General features: G+C 38.4%; 1 protein-coding gene across 1 annotated transcript in view; it reads left to right on the top strand.

Moving 5' to 3' along the window:
- The window catches only part of edc3 (enhancer of mRNA decapping 3 homolog (S. cerevisiae)), a 76,379-nt gene that overhangs the window by 32,703 nt on the left and 20,486 nt on the right, over positions 1-23,190 (top strand). Inside the window, exon 4 of the mRNA XM_028822593.2 lies at positions 3,681-4,022. Coding sequence (XP_028678426.1) covers positions 3,681-4,022 — 342 coding nt within the window. The remainder of the gene's footprint in view (positions 1-3,680; positions 4,023-23,190) is intronic.

Here is a 23,190-nt window from a genome sequence, read left to right as displayed (position 1 = left end):
TGGGTCCAGAAAGGATAGAGGGACAGATATTTTTAAGGTTTCTGTAAGAAATTTGTCGTTTACAGGTAAGAGGGGGGAGAGGTAATGAGACCGTGAAAAATACTGCTTTATGGTCAGAGAGTACAAAATCAGTGCTGTAAGTGTTGGCAAAAGATAGTCCAGATGTACAGATCAGATCCAATATATGACCACCAGAGTGGGTGGGAAAATCAACATGTTGTGTCAATTCAAATCAGTCCAGTAAGGATAGGAATTCATTTCTCAGTTTAGATGTGGGGATGTCAATATGGATGTTGAAATCACCAAGAAGAATGACTCTCTGGGAAAAGGAACTTAAGTGGGTTAATAGTTCAGTCAGATCAGATAAGACAGATGCATTGTTTTTTTGGAGGACGATAAAGAACAATGAGTAAGACAGGACCTGATTCCGTTATTAGTTTAAGAGCCAGACATTCGAAAGACAATGGACAATCAGTTGGGATTCTTTTGATGTTTAACTCCACTCTGACAATTACTGCAAGTCCTCCGCCTTGTCTTGAGCTACAAGGCTCTGTGAGGAAAGTGTAACCAGGTGGTGTCGCCTCCGTGAGAGACATAAATTCATTCATCCATCCATCCATCCGTTATCCACCACTTATCCAAAGTCGGGTCGCGGGGGCAGCAGCCTAAGCAGGGAAGCCCAGACCTCCCTCTCCCCGGCCACCTCCTCCAGCTCCTCTGGGAGGACCCCGAGGCGTTCCAAGGCCAGCCGGGAGATATAATCCTCCAGCATGTCCTGGGTCAGCCCCATGGCCTTCTCCCAGTGGGGCATGCCTGGAACACCCCCCCAGGGAGGCGTCCAGGGGGCTTCCTAACCAGATGCCCGAACCACTTCAACTGACTCCTCTCAATGGTGTTCGTTATGGACAATCCATGGCCAGCACAGAAGTCCAACAACTGAACACCACTCGAGTTTAGATCAGGGAGGCCGTTCCTCCCAGTCACACCTCTCCAGGTTTCACTGTCGTTGCCGATGTGAGCGTTTAAGTCTCCCAGCAGGACGATCGAGTCCCCAGGAGCTGCGCCTCTTCTAGGGACTCCAAGAAGGCTGGGTACTCTGAACTGCTGTTCGGCGCATAAGCGCAAACAACAGTCAGAGTCCTTCCCCCAACTCGAAGGTGTAGGGAAACAACCCTCTCGTCCAACGGGGAGAACCCCAACGTACAGGCCTTGAGCTGGGGGGCCATAGGCAAGCCCACCCCTGCCCGACGCCTCTCACCCACAGCAACTCCAGAGTGGAACAAAGTCCAGCCTCTCTCAAGAGGAATGGTTCCAGAGCCCAGACCATGCGTAGAGATGAGCCCGACTATATCTAGCCGGTACCTCTCGCACCAGTTCAGGCTCCTTCTCTGCCAGAGAGGTAACATTCCATGTCCCAAAAGCCAGTTTTGGCAACCGAGGGTCGGAACGCCAGAGTTCCCGCCTTCGGCTACCACCCATATCGCATTGCACCCGACCCCTATGGCCTCTCTTGCAGTGGGTGGGCCCACAAGAGAGTGGGGCCCTGGAACCCTTTCCCGGGCAAGGGAAACTCTGATCCTTGATTTAACTCCATATAGGGTCTCAGGATCGAGTTAGTCTGGATCTTCACCTCAGACCTGTTTGCCTTGGGAAGCCCTACCAGAAGCATGTAGCTCCCGACAACATAGCTCCGAGGATCACTAGACGGCACAAGCCCTTCTGCCACAGCAAGGCCTCGATCCAAGAAGGGTAAATTCATTCAGTTTTTTGCCAAGTCTCCGTTAAACACAGCATATCAAGTTTGGTGTCAATGATGAATTCTGACAGCACCAATGCTTTGCCATTAAGAGATCTCGAATTAAACATTGCAGTATTAGTTGATGAGACTTCTTTTTGCACAGAGCCGTGACCGAAGTTTATTTTCACATACTGTAAATTCGGCACACTGACACTTCTATTTCCAGGGCCATGAGTAGGATGGCGTATTCCTGAACAAATGCTGCCTGTGATCTTTTCATTCGCAGCCCGGTGGTGACGGTGACCTGACCCGCGATGTACATATTTTGGGTGCTGCAAAATACCGGTGTCATTTAGGATATTCTAGTCAGACCATTTGCTCTGGACAAACGGTTTAATATGAAGGAGTTTGTCACGAGAGTATTTTAGCATGATACTGAGCAATACGTATCTGATAGCAGTGGAGAAGCAGCACAACGGAGCTGGTGAGACGTGCGGGTGGGGTAGCATGGATGAGCTGCGATAGCAAAGCAGCAGAAAGCATAGAAGGAGAAGGTAGCAGGATTTGGAGGTTACAACATACAGCCACAAACAATTAACGCTGGGTATTATAGTTGAGATCACCCCAGAGCCACAAGCCAGGTGGGTGTGAACATCAGATCAGTTCTTAGTCATAAAGCACAATAAAATGGATCGAGAGCAGACCAGCATAGCAACTATAATCAAGGAGACAGATCATGCCAGGCTTGTAGATGGCCAAGTACAAAGAAATGTTCGTAGGTCTCGTCCCGTGATCCACAGATTCAGTTGTTCCCAGTCAAGGTAAAGTCCGTAAAAATTAATCCAAATCCATACAATTCGAGTCAGCTGCATCCACAAACTTTACATACAATAAAGAAATAAAACAAGTGTAAAAAAAAAAGTGCAGGATTAAGGCAAATTTTTCGAAAAGTGTTGTTAACAGGGAGGAGCGGCAACAGCATGCGTGTGCCAGCATCCCCTCCTCTGTAGTCTAAGAATGTAAGCTCCTCTGTAAGCTAAGATTGTCAAGTAAAACATTTGACTAGAATATGGAATTAATTACTATTCTTTGTCTTATTCAGTCTAAAAGATAAATCTTTTAAGCATTTTTTGTGCTTTAGAATAACATTTCAGTTTGAAATGATATACCAATGTATGACTCCTGTTTTATATTTTATAATTTTGTAAGGGTTCTTTGCAATAAGATCTCAGTAGTTCCTATTTTGTTTAAAAAAATCTAAGTATTGATAGCATGTTTCTAATAAATACATCAGTAATTCTTTAGTTTTTTTTTAAATCAAGAATCGACATTTTTCTATAATGTTTTTATTTAAGTTGTTTTATTTACCTTGATATGTGTATGAGCCTAAAATCCATTCTCCTAAACTGTACCTTGTGCCTTGCGTGACAGTGTTTTGCATTGTAAGAAGGCTGTATTTCAGGTATTACTAGGTTTTTTTTTCCCTTTTGTGGTTTTAGACTTTTCTATATAATGAGATATTTAAGAAAACAAATAAAAATGAAAGGCAGCACAGCACATTATTTGTATAATCAATCAACAGTAATCAGTGGTTTGAGTTTCTTTAAGTGCATTTTTTATTTTTTTTTTAATAATGAGTGGAAATTGTTAAAATAAAGTCCATGCAATAGCAATTTTGAAAAATTTTCATCTAGCTCTGTCTATACTGTTGCAGTAAAAGTTGTGTCCTCACACTTCAATGTTTGTTTTCAAACAGTTTATTCCCAAGTTTATCATGAATTATTTTAACTTGTTTGAATTTTTTTTTATATTCCTTTCTGTTTAAATATTTTCTGAGTACTATTGCTGTTTCTTCATCTGTGTGGACGTTGCAAGAAAATGTTCTGTGTTTCTAATATCTGATGCCTTACTCGTTATTATTATTGTTTACTATTTTTGGTAGGGTCATCAAGTAGCCGTGGACCCAACCAGGCAACTCCTAAGAAGAATGGAATGAAAAATGGAGCACACTTAAAAAATAAAGACGATGAATGCTTTGGTGATGGAATTGAAGAGATGCTGGACACCGATTTTGATTTTGAAGGAAATTTGGCTCTTTTCGACAAGGCAGCTGTATTCTCTGAGATCGAAACTTCAGAACGTAGAAATGGAGAGCGAGCTCGTGGCACACCAAATGAACGCACACCCTCTCGTTATAGGCATGATGAGAATATTCTCGAAGCTGAGCCTATTGTCTACAGACAGATTGTTGTGCCACATCAAAGTGGTAAAGAATATTGCACTGGTAAGTTAAACATGTCAATATTTTTTTCCTTGCATTTAGAAGTACAGGTTTATAAATGTACTAAAAGTAATTTCAGTTTATTTTTGAAATATTAAAACAAAAAAAATCTATAATTAAAATAAGCATATGATAAATTAACTCTGCTAATATTAATTGGGATGGGTTTGTGTCCCCTCTTACAGTACATAATCTACAGTACACTAATTCCAACTAATCCTTTTCAGTGTTTTTTTTTCCCCACAATTGATGTGTGTTCTTTTAACATTAATCTCATTGTCTTGAGCACAGCTGCTAAGAGGTTCAGTATACAGGAAAGAACAAGGAATAACTTCTAATTAAAAGATAAAAGCTAAAATTATTATAAAAGGTGTGCTTTGAAAAAGAAATGCATGTAGGTGACTGCTAAAGTAAGGGAAGGATAGATTCTTATACAGGGCATATTTGCATCATGCATGAAGAAGGGATATGTCTAGAAAGTTGTCTGCCTTCATTGTGAGTCTATTCTGAATTGAATGATTATTGCAAGGCTTACCTGCAACAGGTTGTCTTTTTGCCAGAGTGAAAACCACCATCTCAGACCTTGGTATTGATCAGAATGTTGAACCAAGCAAATTTTTGATCAATGTACTAGAGCCTGCTACTAAGTTTGATAAAAGACATCATAGCGAAGAGGAGGTACACAAAATTGGCAAATTTGGACAATTTTAAGTAAGACAGATGTGCTCAATATATAATTTTTAGTTGAATAATTGTATGCTTTGCACATATGGAGCTCAAGTGAATACTCTGCATTGCTACCTTCCACTGCTTTTGTGATATGTTGAGGGAGAGATCCTTTTCCCATTGTCCTCTTGGATCTTTGAAAGGGAGGGACTGTAAAATGATTTTATATATTGCAGAGATGCTGTCTAAGTCCTTGAAACTGATGAATATATTTTCCAGCATAGAGGGAGGTGGGAGATGTGGGAAATTGGGCAGGTTTTGTTTAACAAAGTTTCTCATTTGAAGATAGTGAAAGAAATGTGTTGCTGGAAAGTTAAATTTAGAATGTAATTGTTCATAGGATGCAAAGACGTTGTCTATGTACAGATCTCTAAGTGATTTAATCCCAAATGTTTTCCAGACATTAAAAACTGCATATGTGTGCGATGGTTGAAAAAGGTGGTTCTCGTGCAGTGGTGCCACCGATAAAAGATTCTCTATCTTAAAATGTTTCCTATATTGGTTCCATATTCTGAGTGAGTGAAGCACTATTGGGTTATTAGTATATTGGCGATAATTTGCATTTATTGGGGCGCAAAGCAGGGAATATAAAGATGAACTACAGGATTCCATTTCTATTGCAGACCAAGCCTGCATATGTTTATCTATTTGTGTCAATGTCCAGGTTTTAATATGTTGTATGTTTGCTGCCCAGTATTAAAATTGAAAGTTAGGTAGAGCCATGCCACCTTCTGCCTTTGGCCTTTGTAGGGTCGCTCTTTGGATACGTGGATGTTTTGAATTCCAAATATAGGTGTGTCTTATGTAAGAGACAGACCAGAGTGTTACCAAGGCAACGGTGCAAACACATCTTCTCCTAGCCTCATAATGGTGTCTCGTAGGAAACGTTTTTCAGCCGCCCGGGTGTTGCACGCTCTTGAGTGTGATATAAGCAGTGATGATGAAGTGACCGTGAAATTAAACATGATTCTGATGAATCCGACAGTGACACTCTTGTCAATCAAACGTGCACTGTGCTGTTCAAAGCTGATCAGTCTGGAAAGAAAATATGCAAGGAATCTACTATTGTCCCAACTCTGACATGGGATTGTGTATTTCACCGTGCTTCAAGGTATGCCACACAAATAACACATTTTTACAGTATATACAGTATTAGCATTAAGTTTATTAATATTATTATTATTCATTATTGTTATTTGTATCATTATTACACTTTCTATCCCTCTGTACTTTTAGTGTTTTGCACATTTTACAATAGAAAGATCAGATTTAATAAATATGTAATTTTTTAAGGCAAAAAAAATGCAATGTTTTTGTTTTTTGAGAAAAAATGTAACACTAAGGAGGTTAACAAATCATTTTTAAGAGATTAGATTCAATCATAACCTCATTTATTTGGAATTCTAAACACTCATGCATCCAAAGGGTGACTATAAAATGATCTAAACCAGAAGGGAGCATGGCATTACCCAGCTTCCAATTTTATTACTGGGCAGCAAATATACAAACTATAAAAATGTGGACATTGACACAAATCAATGAATATACACAAGCCTTGTCTGCAACAGAAATGAAATCTTGCAGTACTTCTTTATATTCCCTGCTCTGTTCTCCAGTAAATACAAATTATTGTCAATCCACTAATAATCCACTAATTGCCCTTCATTCTCTCAGAATATGAAACCAATGTAGTAAGCACCTTGATACAGAGAAGCTTTTATCTGTTGCACCTCTACGTGACAATCACCATTTTCCTCCCTCTCAAACATACTCATATGTAGCATTTAATGTTTGGAAAATGTCCGGGGTTAAAACAGAGACTTGTACATAGATAATATCTTCATATCCTACAAGTAATTACGCTTCAAATTTAACTTCTCATCAGCACAATTCTTCCACTACTTTCAAGCTAGAAACTTTGCTATACAGAACCTGCTCAGATTTCCTCACCTCCCACCTAGTTCTATTTCAGAAGAAATATTGATCAGTCTTGAAGACTCAAATAGCATTTGTACAATTTCTAAAAACATTTTAAAGTCCCTTCCTTTCAAAGATCCCAGGGTACATTGAGGAATGAATCTGTCACTTAACATTTCAGAAAAGGAACGAGAGGCAACCACGGACAGAATAAACTCTAGCTCCATATGCACAAAGCATTTAACTTAAAATATTTTATCGAGCATAATTGTTCAAAATGTTTCCAGGGCAAGATTCAGCCATGTTCTGTGCTTGCATCAAATTAACAACATTTTGTACAAAAATCGTTGAATGCCTATCAGACAGCCTTGGTGTCACAATCACTCTGAACACATTAACAGCTGTGTTTGGTGTACTCCCAGATGGGCTTCAGGCAGAGAAGGACAAACTGTAATTGCCTTTACCTCACTACTAGCAGACATCTCTTGCTGAACTGGTAGAATCCCACCCCACCACTTTGAAGTCAGTTGGTGATTGATGTTCTATACTATTTGATATTGGGGGGAAAAAAATCTCATTTAGAGGATCTGTTCAAAACGTTTTTAAAATATGACAAGATCTAATCAGTAGCATTTTAGAATAAGTTTCCATTTCATTGATAAGGATACACTTCTTCCTTTCTTGCTACTTTTAAAATTATGTTTGGTTGTTGGCTCTCCTCTCTTTCTCTTGGGTGAGGGTTGTATTTTGCTTTAAGTCTGACTTGATTGTATGGAATGTTATCTGCTTCTATGTAAAAATTAATAAAACAAGAAAAAGAAGTGTATGGCATGGAATACTTTGAAGTGGGTTGAGTCATTGCTCCATGATTTATGGTCAGTACAGTTTCTCACTGAATGAACACTTTGATAGGACTCGAAAGTAAGGACAGGTGTATAGGATCTGAGTGAACTTCAAGCAGTGTTCAAAATTTGTATGCCCAAACAGTATAGTTGGGATATAAGAGAAATGGAACATGGATGAGGCTGGCATCAAAGTATCATGGTCTAAAATCTTACAGGATGAGCCCCCATTGCATCTTGATCTTTATAAAGGGAGGGTCTTTAGAAAGTTAAATTTGTAGCAGTTTTTAATGCAGGTAAACAATAGTACACACCTGATGTATGAGAGGCATGGGTAAAGCAACTGGCAAGCAACTAGTACCTGATAGCAAAATCTAATCTATACATTGACATCAGCCTCTGAAAATCCCTCTACCCAGTAGGTAGGGATTCAAATTCTTGGAAATTAGATAGCTACAATAGAAAATCTATGGTGGAAGACTGACCGCAAGAGATTGACTTGGATAAGCGAAGGAAAACTCAATATTCCATTGTTTGTTGCAAAGATGTACATGCCTAAGCGAGCAATCATTGTAGATATTAGTATTCTCCCAAATAATGCCGGACTGGGGAAAGCCCTATTTAAATAACATTTGATGAACCAGTGCTTTGAACGGGAACCAAGTTCATGGTATGATTTTTCTCTTTATTGTCTGAGCTGTTTTCTGGGCAGTCACTATACAGAGTCTATAATCTAGCATTACACGATCCAGGAAATCTAGCAAAGTCATCCATAGGAGCACCAGAAAAAGTTCTGATTTTTTTTTTTTTTTTTTTTTTTTAATCTTAGGGGACTTACCTGTGGTTGAGGTAATTTATTTTTACACATTGTATCATTATATAAGAACATAAGAAAGTTGATATACAAGAGGAGTCGAAAACATATGTCATTCTTGTTTGTTTAACTAACTGCTAAGCTGTTCCAATATCTCTTCCAAATGCTTCTTAAAGGTTGTCAGGGTTTCTGCTTCAACTATATGTCTCTATAGTTTATTCCAGATTCCCACAGTTCTTTGCATAAGGATGTGCTTCTTGGCTTCAGTCTTAAATGCACTTCCCCTTAATTTCCACTGGTGTCCTTAAGTTAACCCTTAAGATGAAAATGTGAAAAACAATGGTAATGCTCTAAAAATGATTTTACAGTTGTATGTTACCTTTGAGGGACCTCTAAAAATGATTACTGTTTCATGTTATGTTTTGTAGTATCAATCTAATTACTGACACTTTTATTCTGATTGTTGTAATATATTGATCTATAGAAATTATTTTTCTCATTTTCTCTGCTATTTATTCAAAGTTGCTTACAGCTTTTTATATTACAAAATATTACTTTCTAAAACTAAAACACTAAATAACACCTTGATTGATTGATTGATAGACCGATAGAACTTGTCCATTAGGGGAAATTTGGCTTTTTCCAGAAGCTATTTAAATAAATGTCAATGTCAATTTATTTATATAGCACATTTAAAACAACATAGGAATGCTGTGGCCAAAGTGCTTTACAATAAAAGAAGAAAAAAACATTCAAATAACATAAATAGAAATAAAATAAATGCACATAAATAAAATAATAAATAGAAGTAAGATTACATACTCACAATGAGGAAACCATCAGTATTACTGAAGGTCACAGAAAGCAAGTGAATAGAAATGAGTCTTTAATCTTGTTTTGAACAGTTCAATTGTAGACGACTCCTTTATGTAATGAGGTAAAGAGTTCCACAGGCGAGGAGCAGCAGCTGCAAACACCCTGTCCCCCTTAGTTTTACACTTGGTACAAGGGACAACAAGAGACAACTGACCAGAAGATCTAAGCACTCTAGATGGCTTGTGTAAAGCACACAATTCAGATAAATAGGCAGGAGCAAGCCCATGTAAAGATTTAAAAACCAGCAACAAGATTTTAAAATCAATTTGAAAACTGACAGTGTAAAGGCAGCCACTGTAAAGAAGCTAATATTGGAGAAACAGAATCGGACTTTCTTGCCCCAACCAGAAAGCGAGCGGCAGCATTCTGGACCAACTGTAACCTGCGTATCAGGAATTTGTTAATCCCAGAATACAGCGAGTTGCAGTAATCAAGTTGAGAAAAAATAAAAGCATGAGTAGCTTTCTCAAGATCCCTAGAAGATAAAAAAGGCTTGATCTTACCTAAAAGACGAAGCTGGAAAAAGCAACTCTTGACTACAGAATTAATCTGTTTCTCAAAAGAGAGGTTACTGTCAAAGATAACACCAAGATTGCGGACTTGAGGTTTGCAAAAGACAGAGAAACAGCCAAGAAGTCCAAGACGATTTTGGGCTTTAGCTGATGGACCCACTATAAGCACCTCTGTTTAGATTCAGATCAAGAAAATTATTAGCCATCCAGGATCTTAGTTCAAAAAGACAGTTGTGCAGTTGATTCATTGCAGAGTTGCAGACGGGAATATAAACCTGTGTATCATCAGCATAGCATTGAAAAGAAGTGTTAAATTTCCTAAAAATAGCTCCAATCGGATGAAGGTATATAGAGAATAAAATAGGACCCAAAATGGATCCCTGAGGAACACCACATTTAAGTGGAGCAGTAGACGAAAAGAGGAATTTAAAGTCACTGAAAGTGTCTTACCAATTAGATATGACCTGAACCAGTTAAGAGCAGCCCCTTTAAGCCCAACAAGATGTTCAAGCCGCAACAGCAATATCTCATGGTCAATAGTGTCAAAGGCAGCAGACAGGTCGAGGAGGACAAGGACTGCAGCGCCACCTGAGTCAGTAATAATAGAGATGTCATTGAATACTTTCAGGAGGGCCGTCTCAACATCATGATAATGCCTAAAGCCAGATTGGTAGATCTCAAATAAATTATTGGAGTTAAAATGATCAATCAATTGATTATAAATAATTTTTTCTAATATGTTAGCCAGAAATGGCATTTGGGAAATCAGGGCGAAAATTGGCTAAAACCCCAGGATCTAATTCTGCCTTTTTTAGACAGGGACGCACCGCAGCTTGTTTAAAAAATGAGGGCACAACACCCTCACTAATAGAACCATTGATAATGGCTAGTAAAGGTGCACCCAAACCATCAAAGGCTTCCACTAAGAGGCGTGGTGGTACAATATCAAGAGGACTGAGAGAATGTTTAAGGGTGTCAATAGTACTTTTTAACTGTGAAAGTGAGACAAGATCAAAAGATTCCAAGACAATACCTTGATTAACAGTAGGAAGTTCATAGCCAGTTGGAACAATACTACAGTGGACTGTATCAATTTTACTGACAAAGAATGAAAGAAACTGCTCACATGAAAGAACAGTACTATTTAATCCCATCACAGAATGAGGGTGAATGGCTGCATTAATTGAATTAAATAAGACTGTAGAATTCTTAGAATGACTGGATACTAAATCAGTGAAGAAATCATGTTTAGCTTTCTTAACTGCAACTTGGAAGTTGAATAGAGAAGTCCTAAAAATCTGTTTAGAAACTATCAGTCCATCTTTTTCCAACGCCGTTCTGCAGTTCGACAGGTGCGGCATAGCGGTCGCGTAGTTTCATTTAGCCAGGGAACAGGTCTTCCTTTATTACAGCGTATCTTGAGCGGAGCAATTGAGTCTAAAACCGTTTTACAAGAAGAATTAAATTCTAAGATGGAATCATCTATACCATCTTATTGGACATGTACATCAAGACTAGAGAATATGGTTTTAAAATCGGATATAATAGAAGAATTTAAAAAGCGAGAACAGCATGGAGCACAACTAGTAGTAGGAACATCAACAGTAATATTCAAATCCATCATTATAGAAAAGTGATCAGTAAAAGAAGCATCGCATAAATCAATATTATTAACTGAAATATCACGTGTAAAAACGAAATCAAGGGTGTGACCGAGAGAGTGAGTTGGCGTATTAATATGCTGGATAAAATCAAATGAGTCCAATAGTGATAAAAAGTCATTAACCAGAGGTTTCGATTGACAACAAACGTGAATGTTAAAATCGCCAACAATAAATACTTTGTCATGGGAGAGGGTAATATCAGCCAGGAGATCCATCCATCCTCTTCCGCTTATCCGAGGTCGGGTCGCGGGGTCAGCAGCTTGAGCAGAGATACCCAGACTTCCCTCTCCCCGGCCACTTAGAATTCATAAATGAAGATATCATTAATTACAGGAGGTCTATAAACCACAGCAAACAACAAAGAAGGGGAGCTGCATACTTCAAAAAGTTGCAGTTCAAAGCTACTAAACGGGCCCCTTGTACGGGTCAGCCGAGGAGAGTTTAAAAATAACCTGATTGTACAGAGTCAGTAAAACATGGAGTCACCATTTACAATCCAGGTCTCAGTGATGAAGAAGAAATCCAGTTTATTTGAGATAATAAATTCTTGCAGAATAAAAGTTTTATTAGACACTGATCTGACGTTCAAGAGAGCAGCCTTGATAGAAGTAGAAGAGTAATTTAATAAATATACACACGCTTACTTTGGTGTGAACACACAACAGATGACAAAAAATTCAAAAGAAAGAAAGGTTCTGACTTGGCTATAACAGTTCCAGTTAGGTATTATGTAGACATATTTCTGTTGGTATAAAGGGCCCACAGTCCTGTTAATGGACACACTACTGTTGAATAATTTTTTGCCTGCAAGTCCTCAGTGTTGGTGTGTCAGAGAGAGGATGTGCAGCATTGTTCATAATAGAACTCAGTTTTATTTTAATTCACTCATTTGCTACTACATCCAGGGGGTCCAGAGTGCATTCCATAATTGAACTTGCCTTTTAATTTGCTTGTTGACTCAGTGGGCCTCTCATGAAGTGATGTTACCAGCCCAGTACACTACAGCATAGAAAGTCACACTGGGAATCAAAGAGGTATAGCAGATGTGAAGGATGTCACTTTTCACATTAAAGGAGCGCAGTCTCTTAAGTAAAAAATGCCTGCTGTGCATATTCTTATACAGTTCTGTGTTTCGAGACCAGTCCAACCTGTCATTAATGTGGACCACTTCTACATCCTCACTTTGAATAGAGACCGGACATTAGAGGCTCTTTGGTGCGGGTGAAGTTAATAACGAGTTCCTTGGCTTTGACCATCTAGACCAGTTCTAGATGCAGACAATCTTCTTTGCACTAAGAAACAAACTTTTCTACCCGACTCCTATACTCCATCTAATCCCCTTTATCAATATATCCCATAAGTGCAGAATCATCAGAGAATTTCTGCAAATAACATGACCTGGTGTTGCATTTACAGTCTGAGGTGTACAGAGTGAAGAGAAAAGGAGACAAATCTGTTCCTTGTGGTGCTCCAGTGTTGCTGACAGTCTTTGAGTCTCACAAACTGTAGTCTGGCTGACAGACAGTCCATTATCCAGGACTTCTTAGGCATATCCACCTGCTTATCTCTGAGTTTACCTCTTAACAGGGATGGCTGGATGGTATTGAAGGCATTGGAGAAAGTGCTGCCAGCTTTCTCCAATTGAGAATAAGCCTTGTGGACAGATAATTGATAACAGATAATTCTCCATTACAATCTTTGTCCAGTAGGCAAACTGCAGTGGGTCCAGGTGGTCTTCCACATGAGGACTTCTGTAGTCCAGGACCAGTCTCTCAAAGTCTGTAGTTATTAGGAGAAGAGGTGCCTGTCTTCTTTGGAACAGGAACAATGCAGGATGTTTTCCATAGCAGTGGCACTTTCTGAAGCCTTGGAGACAGACTAAACACATGACAGAAGATACCACAAAGTTCATCAGCACAGGCCTTAAGAACTCCAGGACTAACTCTAGTGTTTGGCGGTATGACCAAAATTCTATATCGCAGTATTCTTCAAAATTATACTGGTTTCACGGTATTCAACGGTATTTTTTTCCCATGCATGAGTGGATGTTAACCACATTTTCCACTGCAATTACTGCAGTAGACTGGCTAAGAATAACCTATTCCACTGTTATGAGGATTGTAAAAAAAAAAAACAAACATTTTTTTAATGTGCACACAAGTATTAATACAGGTTTGCATGGCCCCATAAAGTGATAGTTTTCAAGGGGTGGCACTAATGAAGAGAAGGAATCACATTGCATGACAGTTGCAGTCAAAATATAGAACCTTTTTATTGAACAAATTTTGCAAACAACTTAAACTAAAATTTTGACAACATATTTTCAACCATCCAAAGAGGAATTTAGACTTAGTAAAATATCTAGAGGTGCTTGTCAAAAGTTGTATTGCACTGAACATGTCTTAGAAAAGGAATAAATAGTAAATATTATTTGTAAACCAACTACACTTTCTGTTAATGATAATAATAATAATAATAATGGATTTTATTTATAGGGGCACTTTACATTAGCAGTAAATCTCAAAGTGCTACATAAAAAGATTAAACAAAGGCAAGATAAAAACACAGATTAAACAACAATAATTATAGCATTCTTTTTAATATGCTTTCCTAAATAGAAAAGTCTTTAGCTGTTTTTTTAAAACAGCCCACAATCTGCTGTGTTCTCAGACTCTCTGGTAGGGCATTCCAGAGCCGTGGAGCAGCGGCAGCAAAGGCTCAGTCACCCATTGTATGAAGTTTGGTCACAGGGGGGCGAAGGTGGTGGGTATTTGTAAAATGGAGGTTTCTTGTAGTGGATTGTAATATAAGGAGTTCTTTAAGATATTGTGGAGCATTTCCATGGATACACTGGTGAGTAAACAAACAGAGTTTGTATTCGATACGGAGATGGATAGGGAGCCAATGAAGTGACCGAAGGATTGGTGAGATATGTTCATATTTCCGCACCCTCATCAGGATTCTTGCAGCACTGTTTTGAATTTGTTGGAGCTTTTGAAGGCTCTTGTTGGGTATCCCGATGAGGACTGCATTACAATAGTCCAGTCTGGATGAAACAAAGGTATAAATCAGCTTTTCAGCATCACAGAGGGAGAGGTAGGGACGGAGTTTGGCTATGTTTCGGAGATGAAGTAATGCAATTTTACAAAGGTGATGGATATGTATATAAAATGACAGATGGGAGTCTAACTTGACACCCAGATTTGTAACAGATGGGGAGAGGGTAATGATACGGTCAGAAAAGGAAATACAATTTACAGAGGAACAAAGTTGATGGGGGTTGCCAATTAAAAGAGCTTCAGTTTTGGTGCTGTTCAGCTTGAGGAAGTTCTTGGACATGCAGGTCTCAATCTCATCCAAGCAAGAGGAAAGAGTTGATGGAGGTGTAAGAGAAGTCGAATCCAGTCTCACATAGAGCTGCGTATCATCGGCATAGCAATGGAATGAAACGCCACGCTTGCGGATGATGTGACCCAGGGGTAGTATATAGATATTAAAGAGGGTCGGCCCAAGGACTGATCATTATTAATGTTAACAATCTCTGTCCACTGACACGTTAAAGTGACTTTTTAAACAACTTTACCATCATTAAACTGCATAATAGTTAAACTAAAAAATAATAACAATAAAGTAAATAATAGTGCAACTTCCAGTAATACTATTATTTCAAGACTTCAAGCCCAGGTGCATTACACAGTACAGTATTCACCAAACATAAACAAAATAAGTGCAACTTGGTGATGACATCTTTACCAGCTGAACCATCATTAAGGCAAATTGCATTAATATGGGACTTGCTTCAAGCTAAGCTACAGTGCATCCGGAAAGTATTCACAGCATATCACTTTTTCCACATTTTGTTATGTTACAGCCTTATTCCAAAATGGATTAAATTCATTTTTTTCCTCAGAATTCTACACACAACACCCCATAATGACAACGTGAAAAAAGTTTACTTGAGATTTTTGCAAATTTATTAAAAATAAAAAAATTGAGAAAGCACATGTACATAAGTATTCACAGCCTTTGCCATGAAGCTCAGAATTGAGCTCAGGTGCATCCTGTTTCCCCGGATCATCCTTGAGATGTTTCTGCAGCTTAATTGGAGTCCACTTGTGGTAAATTCAGTTGATTGGACATGATTTGGAAAGACACACCCCTGTCTATATAAGGTCCCACAGTTAACAGTTCATGTCAGAGCACAAACTAACCATGAAGTCAAAGGAATTGTCTGTAGACCTCCGAGACAGGATTGTCTTGAGGCACAAATCTGGGGAAGGTTACAGAAAAATTTCTGCTGCTTTGAAGGTCCCAATGAGCACAATGGCCTCCATCATCTGTAAGTGGAAGAAGTTTGAAACCACCAGGACTCATCCTAGAGCTGGCCAGCCATTTAAACTGAGTGATCGGGGGAGAAGGGCCTTAGTCAGGGAGGTGACCAAGAACCCGATGGTCACTCTGTCAGAGCTCCAGAGGTCCTTTGTGGAGAGAGGAGAACCTTCCAGAAGGACAACCATCTCTGCAGCAATCCACCAATCAGGCCTGTATGGTAGAGTGGCCAGACGGAAGCCACTCCTTAGTAAAAGGCACATGGCAGCCCGCCTAGAGTTTGCCAAAAGGCACCTGAAGGACTCTCAGACCATGAGAAAGAAAATTCTCTGTTTTGATGAGACAAAGATTGAACTCTTTGGTGTGAATGCCAGGCATCACGTTTGGAGGAAACCAGGCACCGCTCATCACCAGGCCAATACCCTCCCTACAGTGAAGCATGGTGGTGGCAGCATCATGCTGTGGGGATGTTTTTCAGTGGCAGGGACTGGGAGACTAGTCAGGATAAAGGGAAAGATGACTGCAACAATGTACAGAGACATCCTGGATGAAAGCCTGCTCCAGGGCGCTCTTGACCTCAGACTGGGGCAACGCTTCATCTTTCAGCAGGACAACGACCCTAAGCACACAGCCAAGATGTCAAAGGAGTGGCTTCAGGACAACTCTGTGAATGTCCTTGAGTGGCCCAGCCAGAGCCCAGACTTGAATCCGATTGAACATCTCTGTAGAGATCTTAAAATGGCTGTGCACCGACACTTCCCATCCAACCTGATGGAGCTTGAGAGGTGCTGCAAAGAGGAATGGGCGAAACTGGCCAAGGATAGGTGTGCCAAGCTTGTGGCATCATATTCAAAAAGACTTGAGGCTGTAATTGCTGCCAAAGGTGCATCAATAAAGTATTGAGCAAAGGCTGTGAATACTTAGGTACATGTGATTTCTCAGTTTTTTTATTTTTAATAAATTTGCAAAAACCTCAAGTAAACTTTTTTCACGTTGTCATTATGGGGTGTTGTGTATATAATTCTGAGGAAAAAAATGAATTTAATCCATTTTGGAATAAGGCTGTAACATAACAAAATGTGGAAAAAGTGATGCGCTGTGAATACTTTCCGGATGCACTGTATATACATAAATAAAAAAATTACAACTTGCACTTATAATGCTATTTTTGGTATAGCCTTACGGAAGTGTATTAGGGAAACGGTGAAGAAGAAAAAAAAAAAAACTATGTCGAGAATAAAGTTGACACGTTGACTTTATTCTCAACATTTCCACTTTAATCTCGACGCTTATGTCAAGATTAAAGTCGACATTTCCACTTTATTCTCATAGTTTATTTTGTCATTAAAGTAGAATGTCGTAAACTAAACTTCATCCTAAAATCAATGTTTAATTTACTAGATTTTCTCAAACCCCATTATAAGTTAATGTAGCACATTACTGTAAATGCTTTGTGTTAAGTGTTCCCTGACCCAGTTGTTAATCGCTACGTGCTACTTAAACTGACTTCCTCTGCAGTAAGAGGAGGCGCAGGCAGGGATCATCGCACAGAATACATTCACTTCATGATATTCCTGCTCTCTGAAAATTTAGAATGCTAAGATCAATACTTGATACCATTTTCATGATGAAATGCATTAAAGCAGGTATTAAACATGCACAGTAGTGAGGCGGTAGTGCTGCTCCCTCGCAGTAAGGGATCCCCAGGTGTACGTTCATTGTAGAGAACTTTATGGCAGGTGTGAGAAGGCTCCAAAAAAACTGGATGTATGAATGGATATCACACAGGTTTAACTAAAATATTGTATAAATGTTGGGTTCGTGATCTGGTGGTCGGAGACACAAACACAGAATTCAATGGATGTTCTTCTAAGTGGACTTTCTTTATTGCATGCGTGCTGCCTCTGTCCGACATACCAAACCCCCAGTTCCTATCCTTCCTTTTTCTTTCTCCACATAACCAATCACCACACGATAAACATCTTTGTGAAATTAAAACTAGTTATAAACTTAGACCACGGAGCGTTCAGAATTTTAAAAAGAATCTTCATTATACATGTTTAATTATGCCACCCATTCAGGGTTGTGCCCATCCCAGCATGCATTGTGTGCGAGGCAAGAGCACATCGCAGGGTGAATACAAGCAACACATACACTAGCAGGGTCAATATAGCATAACAAAACCCCACATCCTACATGACTTTGAAAGGAAACTGAAGCACGCCAAGTAAACCCACTAAAAAAACATGCAAATTCAAGGCAGGGAACACCCGGGACCCCCTTGCTGCAAGGCAGCAGTGCAACCTTCACACCACTGTGCCCCCACATGATTAATACATGCTTTAATGCATTTCATCATGAAAATTATATCAAGTATTTGTCTTAGCATTCTAAATGTTCAGGGAGCAGGAATATCATGAAATTAATGTGTTCTGTGTGGTGGTTGCTGCCTGTGTCTCCTCTTGGTGCAAGAGGAAGTCAGTTTAAGAAGCACGTAGCGCTTAACATGGCCCCGGGAACACTTAACACAGAGCATTTAATGTGCTACATAACTTATGACGGGTTTTTGAAAATCTAGTAAATTAAATACTCATTTTAAGATGAAGTTTAGTTTACGATGTTACGATGTTAATGACAAATTACGAGAATAAAGTCAACGTGTCGACTTTATTCTTGTCATAAGAGTCGAGATTAAAGTGGAAACATCGAGAATAAAGTCAAAATGTCGTCATACTATTATGCTGTACCCAGGTTACACAGTACTGAAAAAAAAAATAAAATTAAACAAGTACAACTTGGGTTGCAGTATTATCCGGTAGTATCGGTCTACATCCAACCTTTAAAAACCAAAGTATCTCCAGACAACAGATATGACTCCTCCTTCTGTGTCATCATGTTCAACTTTATCGTCTGCTACAGCTTCAGTTTCAGAATGTTCTCTGTCCATTTTCACCGTTCAGTTCTTCCACTAACGCATGTACTCTGTTGCATGCATGTTTAGCGGTGCAACAGTGAAAAAGGTCCCCCCTTAAACAGTGTCACCTTCCGAACATTGTTTAGGCTATTTAAACCAATGTTGCAGTACAGTGATCCCTCGCTATATCGCGCTTCACTCTATCGCGGATTTTATATGTAAGCATATTTAAATATATATCGCAGATTTTTTGCTGGTTCGCGGATTTCTGAGGACAATGGGTCTTTTAATTTCTAGTACATGCTTCCTCAGTTGATTTGCCCAGTTGATTTCATACAAGGGACGCTATTGGCAGATGGCTGAGAAGCTACCCAACTTACTTTTCTCTTTCTCTCTCTTGCGCTTTCTCTGATCCTGACGTAGGAGGTGTGAGCAGGGGGGCTGTTCGCACACCTAGACAATACGGACGCTCGTCTAAAAATGCTGAAAGATTATCTTCCCGTTGCTACATTCTGTGCAGCTGCTTAGTGAAACGACATGCTGCATGGTGCTTCGCATACTTAAAAGCTCGAAGGGCACGTATTGATTTTTGCATGTTTGTTTTCCTCTGTCTCTCTCTATCGCTCTCTCTCTTTCTCTTTCTCTGCTCCTGACGGAGGGGGTGTTAGCTGCCGCCTTCAACAGCTTTGTGCCCTGGTGCTTCGCATACTTAAAAGCCAAACAGCCCTATTGATTTTCCTCTGCCTTTATGACAGTCTCTGCTCCTGACTCCTTTGAAGAGGAAGATATGTTTGCATTCTTTTAATTGTGAGATGGAACTGTCATCTCTGTCTTGTCATGGAGCACAGTTTAAACTTTTGAAAAAGAGACAAATGTTTGTTTGCAGTGTTTGAATAACGTTCCTGTCTCTCTACAACCTCCTGTGTTTCTGCGCAAATCTGTGACCCAAGCATGACAATATAAAAATAACCATATAAACATATGGTTTCTACTTCGCGGATTTTCTTATTTCGCGGGTGGCTCTGGAACGCAACCCCCGCGATGGAGGAGGGATTACTGTATAAGAAAAATCCATAACAAAAATTTTAAAACGTTTTTTTGGTATTAACCGGTATACCACCCAGCACTAACTGACTCCATCTGGTCCTGCAGCTTTTCCTGTGTGTAGTTTCCTCAGTTGTATCCTTAACTTAGTCTTCAGTTATGGACAGTCCACACTGATGGTCTGAGATGGACTTGTCACTTGGAGAATTTTTGCAAATAACATTACCTGGTATTATATTTATAGTCTGAGATGTACAGAGTGAAGAGAAAAGAAGACAAGACTGTTCCTTGTGGTAATAATGCTAACTTTTTAACTACATAATCATGTAATGTATTTTACCAACCATGTGGTCAAATGTAAACCAAAAACTATTCCCTTTAAACATTTGTAGGTGTGGAAGTTTATACTTTTTCTCTGTGTAAGACTTTGAACAGCTCCATTTAGCTTTTTTTCCCCTTCCAAGACACCAGTGTAAACTAAAGGAGGAGGAGGGAGTGAGGGGATTTTTTTGTGTTTCCTGCTTAATCTGAACTGCAGTGACATGGTAACAAAACTCTGTGTCTACTTAACTGTAACCAGATCTTTAATGATGACGTCTGAGATATGAAAACCTGCAGCCTTGTTCTGTAACTAGAGCAGTTAATATCTTGCCATCATAACAGGGAGTTGTTGAGTATGTGCTTTTTCCTACCTTTATTGTTGCCTTACATTGATGAAAGTAGTTATTTTGCAGTGAGTTGGAATATGACCATGGGACAAGTAAAATTTAACCATCCCTCCCTCTGCATACATTTTTCAATTTTTCTTTCTGAATACCAATTGAACTGTTGTCCTGTCCACACTTGTTTAGTTGTTACTGTTTAATGCCCAGAGATGTAAGGATACACCTTGTGTTCCCATAACTTTCTAATTTATTTAATGTTTTGTGGAGAGAGGATTGATTTTTAATTAATCTTTAATCTTTAAGCATACCATTTCCTTATTGAGAACCAACTATATTTGATTGGCATGTAGTGCAGGTAAGGGTATAAAAGAAAAATCTAAATAGCTATGTTTTTTGTCGTCTGGGACAAAATGTTAAGCCAATTATTATACATCTGTTATACGTAAGTTAGTAGAATTTCTTTCTTTTCTTTGAGATCTTTCATTTGCATCTCTATTCAAAGGAGGTTTTCGCTTTAACTTCTGTATGTGTTCTAATGCAATATCATTAGTAGAACTCAGTTTTATAAAAAGTACAGCAAATGTTATATTTTAGTTTTGTTTTCATTGCCTGCATTTACTAAAATGGCCTTGTAATGTTTTAGTCTGAACCAGTATTGCTCAAAGTAACATATCTGCAATTTTTTCTAATTCTGATTTTGCATTTTTTTGTGTTCAATATTTTATAGTTAAATATTAAACTTTGTTCTGTAGGTCCTGCTGCATCTGCATTTACTGTACTTAATTGGCAATAATGGCATATTTCTCATAAATTTTATCTTTTAAATAAAGAAGGTAGTTCAGGTAGCTTCTTGAAAACAACTTCATTTCAAACAGCACGTAAAGGTTGAGAAAAGGAGAGATTGGATGGGCAAACATCAGCCCTTTCCAGGTAGATTTGAGAATAGTGCAAGAATAAGCAAGGCAAAGTGAAAAATGCAGGTAAAAATGTCTGTTGTTTTCCTTTATCTGTTCAGAGGTACCTATGTGCATTCAAATTTTAATTTTAACGTATGTATTATTCTGAGCCAGTTCTTATCTGCATTGGACTCCTAGTTTGTTTGAACATTACTTTTTGTAGGTTGTTTTTTTTTTTTTTTTTCATCAAACGTTGTTATCCGTTTTCGTTGATTTATCACAGATTATTTTTTTTTAAAGCAAAACTGAAAAACTTTCTTTCAGAACATCTTATGTTAAAAATAGATGCTTGATGAGCACATAGATGTGAATTGAATATGAATTAATGGTTCTTTCTGTTTGGGTGGGTGTGTGTTATCCATTACTTGTCACTGTAAATATACTTATAAGCAATTATTGGAATAATTTTTAAAGGGGAAAATTCTTAAAAGTTATAGTAAAATTAATAAAGCTGTTGAAGGAAGTCTTTGCATGATGGAAGTATTTCAGAATTGTAGTCAAAACTGTTTTACAATTTTTTAAGTTATTAGGGCTTCTTTAGATAGCTGTACTTAAATAATAAAAGTACTTTAAGTGGACTTTGATGTTTCTGTTTGAAATACTTAAGTCAGTCTCGTTTTTTTTTTATTGTACAAAATGGTTATCTGCAATACTATAGGTTTTGTATTCATTTTCATCTTATAAAGTAGCTACATATATTATCACTTTTTATTTCATTTTGAACACACACTGCCATAGTATCAAAATATCCACAATTGCACATATCTGTTGTCTCTGCACAAATGTCTGCAATTGTAAAATGGCTATATTCTTCTAATTTAAACTTCTTAGGTGCAAATACAATGGAACCTCGGGTCACGACCGTAATTTGTTCCAAAACTGTGGTCACAACCTGATTTGGTCGTGACCCAAAGTAAACAAATGACAGAGAAGCGTGCAACTTGGTATAAGATATATACTTGGTCATTTTACAAAAGGCAAATTTGGACTTCACATCCAAAATGATTTTTTTGGTACCTTTGCCATTAAAGTTTACAATTATTTGGTGTTGCATTTTATATAAAATCATAATTTGATAACTAAATATATATGTTCCACAAAAAATGTTCTCTTTGTTTTAAAATAAAGAAAATGAAGGCAGACTGATGCATAACAAAAGTTGTGCCAAGGAAAGAACCCAGAAATTGGAATGAGTGTAGAAGTTATAAAGTAGCAGTATAAGAACTGAGTACATACATTTTTAAAAGTAGGTACTTGGGTTTCCTCTCATGGAGCTTTGTCAAAATGTTAGGTGAGGCTGATTGGAGTGGAGATGTCAGCTGTATTTTTGTTGTATGGTGGTGTATGAGATAGACAAACTTGCTAGACTGATTCCATATTCTTGAGAAATTTCCATTTTACAAATAAGACAGTGTTATTATAGTAAATGAACATTTATTTCGTATAGATTTTAACATGTGCACAGTGCTTTCATTTTAGTTTTAGCTTCTGGTCTTAATTGTATGGGTGGCGAATAAGGTATATGTATGTTTGTTTGCATATTGAAATATTTTTATTTTTTTTTTAAGGTTTGTCATTAAAGTTTAAGTGACCTGTCTTTCCACAATGCTGAAAAAGCTTTGTTGTCAAGAACCATAGTAATTGTTCATAATTCAGAAGAGGTCAGGCACTTCGTGCATTGTGAAATGCCAAGCTTGCACTTTTAGAGCCAAATATAATTAAGCTGGACTTGTTCCAGCCATCCCCTCTTTCAAGTATATTAGTATCAGTTCTTTTCTCTTTTAAATCTCTATCACAACAGGCAGCACAGGTCACTCCCAGTTTAGTTTAGTCTAATGTATGCTCCCTGATAACCCAGTTTAACAGGTTAAACCTTGCGTGTGTATTTACTTGTGGAAATGGGCGGGAGAGC

Source organism: Erpetoichthys calabaricus, chromosome 17, assembly GCF_900747795.2.
Source record: "Erpetoichthys calabaricus chromosome 17, fErpCal1.3, whole genome shotgun sequence".
Lineage (NCBI taxonomy): Eukaryota > Metazoa > Chordata > Cladistia > Polypteriformes > Polypteridae > Erpetoichthys > Erpetoichthys calabaricus.
Note: the sequence above shows the minus strand (reverse complement) of the source record. Positions and strands in the feature narration are given on the sequence as shown.